The 5,491-nt window shown below is 18.6% G+C and overlaps 3 protein-coding genes across 7 annotated transcripts in view; 1 reads left to right on the top strand and 2 right to left on the bottom strand.

The window, feature by feature from the left end:
• The window catches only part of LOC102671602 (double-strand-break repair protein rad21 homolog), a 4,499-nt gene extending 3,333 nt beyond the window's left edge, over window positions 1-1,166 (bottom strand). Inside the window, exons 1-3 of one of the 2 annotated variants that reach the window (XM_006610219.2) lie at window positions 1,078-1,166; window positions 463-630; window positions 2-224 (exon numbers count right to left, since the gene is read on the bottom strand). In XM_006610219.2, coding sequence (XP_006610282.1) covers window positions 2-224; window positions 463-606 — 367 coding nt within the window. In that variant the 5' untranslated portion in view covers window positions 607-630; window positions 1,078-1,166. Of the gene's footprint in view, window position 1; window positions 225-462; window positions 631-752 lie in introns of both variants that reach the window. The other variant, XM_006610218.2, reaches the window with a different exon arrangement.
• LOC102671399 (protein NDUFAF4 homolog) lies at window positions 1,082-3,113 on the top strand. The gene is made up of 5 exons (XM_006610215.2): window positions 1,082-1,160; window positions 1,936-2,092; window positions 2,414-2,505; window positions 2,591-2,786; window positions 3,016-3,113. The coding sequence occupies exons 2-5, from the start codon at window positions 1,948-1,950 to the stop codon at window positions 3,096-3,098; spliced, it is 516 nt and encodes a 171-aa protein (XP_006610278.1). The 5' UTR covers window positions 1,082-1,160; window positions 1,936-1,947; the 3' UTR covers window positions 3,099-3,113.
• Window positions 3,114-4,605: 1,492 nt separating this feature from the next.
• The window catches only part of LOC102673503 (xaa-Pro aminopeptidase 1-like), a 45,302-nt gene continuing 44,416 nt past the window's right edge, over window positions 4,606-5,491 (bottom strand). For 3 of the 4 annotated variants that reach the window (XM_031515448.1, XM_031515450.1, XM_031515449.1), the window contains 3 exons: window positions 5,376-5,468; window positions 4,778-5,009; window positions 4,606-4,694 (listed from right to left, as the gene is read on the bottom strand). In XM_031515448.1, coding sequence (XP_031371308.1) covers window positions 4,672-4,694; window positions 4,778-5,009; window positions 5,376-5,468 — 348 coding nt within the window. In that variant the 3' untranslated portion in view covers window positions 4,606-4,671. Of the gene's footprint in view, window positions 4,695-4,777; window positions 5,010-5,375; window positions 5,469-5,491 lie in introns of those variants that run through there. The other variant, XM_031515451.1, reaches the window with a different exon arrangement.

The raw sequence follows: 5,491 nt of genomic DNA on the forward strand, positions 1-5,491 counted from the left end.
TCTGGCATTGCTGTATCAAAATCATGAAATACTTCTGGTAATGTTATAGCTGTTACAGCAGCTTCTCTATGTTCTTCCGGTAAATCTACCATACCAGGCCTAAAGGCCATCTTTATTTTAACAAAAGCTTCATTACAGTCAGCTAAGAGATATTTAGCCTTTCTTGAATATATGCGTACTACACCCAATAATAAATGACCAGATGTTCTTAAAGCCATTTTTACCTATATCAATTAAATAAAAAAAAAAAGAAATTGTTATATTTAATGTAGTCTATTAAAATAAGTTTATCAATAAATTTATTAAAATATATTCTATTTTAAAAGATATTATATAATCTTGAAAAATATAAAAATATAAATTATTATAAATCAAAAATAACAATAAAAATGTTATAAATTTGAATTTATACATATGAATAAAAATAATAGATTAATTAAAATAGATTTATTTTACAAATACCTTTGGCTGTAATATACCATCCACAGATTTTTCAATATTTGTTTCAAATACATGAGCTTTTGTCAATTTTTTGTCCCAATGAGCAGCTAACCAAATACGCGCTAATGGGCCTTTTTTGGCCAATACGAAATGTGCATAAAACATTTTTAATTTATGTTATATGCACTTCTACAAATGAAGTAATATCATATTAATAAAATTTATTAAAAAAGTTTCATATTGTTTGTAAACACAAAGCCTAACAGAATTATTTCGTTAATATGAATTTTCGTTAGCAACATAATTATCACCTTATAATGATAAAATCAATTGATGTGTCAATTGATGTATAAAATTAGCATTTTTAACATTTATAAATACTCAAATTGAGTCGTGGGACTCGAACAAATAATAATCATGTAATTTTTCTTAATTTACTAAAATATCAACATCTTTGCACAAGATGGCGTTTCTATCTACAATTTTGGCGGTTACGCGTAAGTATGTTGTACACGTAGTTATTTTATTTATTTCCACATAAGATGTATTACGATGACGTTATCGATATCTTAAATTATTATATTTTATATAAACTATCATATGTAATTATTATATTATAAAATCGTTAGCACATACGGTATGTTTCTTTTCAGCGCGTCTTCACAAGAACCTGCAACTAATTTCACTGAACGTTCCAAAACTTATTCTACTGATGATAGATATTTGCATTCGTAAATCTACAAAAGTTTGTTCTTTGAAATCTATATTTATATTTTGATAGAAATTAAATATCTATCAAATATTTCAATAATTGGATAATTATCTTTGCAGTTTTTTATAAAATATAGATATACTAATATTGAAAAATAGATTAATAAAAAAATTATATTATACCATTATTTTGTTAATATTAAAAAATTTATTAAAATTTTAATTTTTACCAATAGCATTGAGAATTTTAAATTATTTTTTTAAAAATATTTGTTTGTTGTAAAATATAATTTATAAATATTAATGCTTATATTTAATTTATTTAAAAATATAATAAACATTATTTGAATAAAGTTAAATTTAAAAAAATATGGAATATATTTTAAAAAAAATCATTATTTTATCATAAGTATATTATTATAATTTATGTGATTACAAAGTATCAAATATTTTGAATAGTAATAACAATAACTTTTAATCATAATTTAAAATAAAAATTTTTGCTTTATAATTTGATATTTTAAAAATTCGCTTTAAGAAAAATAGTATTATTGTATAAAGATCAGTAGTGAGGTTGATTATTAACCAAATAATTAATAAAATTTGATAATTTAATCAATTTTTTTCGATTATTTTTTAAATATATATATATATATATAAGTTTTAATTTATTAAAATAAATTTTAATAAAATTTCTGTTTAAATAATTTTGTTTTTTTTTAAATCAAAGATAAAACACAATTTAAGTTACAGAGATGTATAGTTCCTTTCTTGTTATATTAGGAAATCAATAAAATGGGAAAAATATATTCTCTACTTTTACGACCAATTCGTACATTTAATATTGAAAATAATGCACAACGAATTATTTCAAAAGATAAACCAGTGCGTGCTCCTTTATATTCGTCAGTAGAGCAACAAAAGAAGCTCGTAGATAAATGTATGTTGTTTCTTAATGTTTTTACTTCAATTTTTAATTTTAATTTTTTATTTTTTAAATAAATATTCTTATCAAAAAAGAATTCTTATTCAAAAAGAAAATAAATCATTAAAAATTATAGAATGTATATTATATTAACATTCTATGTTTCAATTAAAATTTAATATCAATTATATTATTTATTATATATGATTTTAAATAAAAATTAAATCTTAATTATTTAAGATTTGATTTATTTTCTATTTAAATATTTTACTTTTTAAAAATTTGATTATTATTATATAATATTAATTTATTTGTAAAAATTTCTTTTTATTTTAGTAAAACCTGATTTTATGGAAATTCATTATAAGAAGGATTCTGAATTAGATGACCGTTTAAAAAATGTTTTTGTTAAATCAAAAGATCTACAGGTATTTTATTTGAAAATGTTATATCATGATATAATTATATACTTATAAAAATATCAATAAAAAACAATTTTCTTTTTATTTTAAGGATATACCAAAACAAAATATATCCAAATTACAAGATAGAAGTCAACGTTCTTCAGAAGACTATGATTTTAAAACTTATGAGGGTAAATGTAATATAAAACAAGTTATGCATTTCATGAATATGCACTATGAAAATCCTATAGAATATTCTGTAGAAAAAATATCTCAACAATATAAACTAGATAAACAAATAATAGGTAAATATATTATTATTATATAAGATGTATTATTCTTATTTTTAATTTTAATTTTTTATTTTTTATTTTAAACATGTGTTTAAAAATCATGATATATTGTTATTATAAAAGTAATGTAATTTATGAATATATTATAATTTATTTTGAAGTGCTTGTAAACAAAGTGTTTTTTATTTGAATTTAAAAATATATCTATTTTAATTAACTATATAATGTTAATTTGTTTCAGAAAATATTTTAACATATTTTAAAATTTTACATTGTGTAGCAGATGCTGAACAATTGAAATTAAATGATGGTAAGAAAAAATAACAATTTTATTTTATAATAAAATTTAAATAAACTTATAACCATGTAGATAGTATAAATAAATATTAATTCATTAAAAATATACTTATTTTCATTTTATTTTATCTCATTTAATATATAATGATAAAGTTTAATAAAAATATAATTATTATTTCAATATATAATTATCTTCTTTATATTATATTATTTTATTTTAATTATTATATATAAATTCTTTAATACAAAAACAGAGATAAAAAAAAAAGAAATATTAAAAATAAGCAATAATGAAAATATTTTAATTTTTTTCTTTTTTACAGAAAATTAAAATTATTTCTAAAAAATTCTTTATTTATTAATGAATAAAATATATGCTAATATTTTTGTTCTTTACATATATAAGTTATATTGGCAAAATGTAATTCTATAAATATTTTTTAATTTATATTTGTATGCTAGATTTTTTATGCATAAAAGATTTTTTTAATTCTTGATAATACTATACAAACAAGAATAGGTTTAGAATAGATTTAATATATTACAATTTTTTTCTCATATCTCTGAAATATCTAATATTTTTTTATATTAAAAATTATATTAAAAATTATATTAAAAATTCAATATTTTTATATTAGAGATTAAGACAAATACATTGTAATTTTGAAAAAGAAATAAAAAATATTCGATTAATATTTTGTACCTTTAAATATTTTGTATCTTTAAAAAGTGAAAAAAAAGTTAAAAATTTTATTATGCAATCAACGTTATCTCTAGAATGTTGTAGAAAAATAAATGAGAGTAAATAATGAAAAAAAAGATAGAATAAGAATTAATAGATAATGCCATCTTGAGTATAAAAGATATTTTTCTGTCAAAATGTATTTTCAAAATTATTCAAAAGATGGCGCTTAAATCTTATTCTATCTCATCATAAAAAATGTCTTTAATATTATTATTTAATAAAAAGATGGCACTATAATTTAATTCTCATTTTATTTCTATTTTTGTTGTACTATTTACTTTCCTTATTTATATATGTTTGATGACGGAATCCTAAAGATGGCGCTAATTGTACAATTTTTGTTTTATTCCCTATCTTGCTCTTATTATTTGCTCTTCTCTTTTTTTTTAGAAAAATAGCTCCGATATCTGATTAATTTTATTATTTTTCTTACCTAAATATAATGATTAAAAGTCTTAATAGAATTTCGATGCAATTTTTAAATAGATTTAATATTTATCTATTTATATATTTTAAATATCTATTTATCTATTTATCTATTTATATATTTTAAATAGATATTTTAGAACATACAATATAATAGGATATAAAGTCCCATTAAATCCTATATTTTTATGATAATATTATTTTATTTTTGTGATAATATCTCATTCTAATCAATGATTTTATAATCTAATTTGGAATTTAATGATTGCAAAAAAAAACTTGAATCTAGAATTGGCAGTAAGGTATAAAAAATTAATTTTAACATATATTAAATATAGTTAATAAAACAATTTTTGTTTTTTATATAAACCATTTTTAAACCCTATATATATACATATATGATTTGTTCATTATTCATTTGAATCTTAATTAACTCCATACATCTGGAAGATCTGAAATACAAAAAATTTTCAAATTTTCTTTCATCCTGGATCTAAAACTTCATATAAATTTTCTTTTCATATAATATACTTACTGAATAAGATGTGATATATAGAAATAAGATAAATTAATACGTGGAATTTTTTGAATATAGATGGTGTTGAATGTGAATAATTGAAAAACAATTCTTCGTCAATTCGTCTTATTTCTGGAATGGTTGCAGTTTTTTTCATCATCCAATCGAAAGCATCCATTCTTAATCTTTTTTTTAATTCTGCACCTATTTCATCTCTAATTCGACGATTATAATTATTCAGCCATCGTATCTATACAAATATTGAAATATATTATTGAAGAAAAATATAAAATTATTATTCAATAAATCTTCTAAATTATTACATTTAAATTTTCCATTTTTTTTTCTTTCTTTCTTTTTTTTTTAAGAAATAAATATTATTGCAAATTTATCTTTTTTGAGAGAAGAATTTCTTTAATTTTTATGATTTATTTATAATAAACTTTTAATACATTTATTAACAAAAAATTAACTGAAAATAATCAAGATATATGTACAATTGTAAGAACAGAATCGAATCAAAAACATTATTAATTATGCAATAAATAATTCGAATATTTTAATTTTATCATGATAAAATACTGATTGAATGCTAGATGTTTATAAAAATACTCACATGAGACGGATTTAACATATTATTATCAATCAATTTTGGTTCATATGGAACTAACGTAACATCTCTGAATTTCAAAAAAATTTCTGAGCCTTTCTAAAAAAAAAAAAAAAAAAAAA

The sequence above is a fragment of the Apis dorsata genome, unplaced genomic scaffold (assembly GCF_000469605.1).
Source record: "Apis dorsata unplaced genomic scaffold, Apis dorsata 1.3 scaffold_70, whole genome shotgun sequence".
Classification (NCBI taxonomy): Eukaryota; Metazoa; Arthropoda; class Insecta; order Hymenoptera; family Apidae; genus Apis; species Apis dorsata.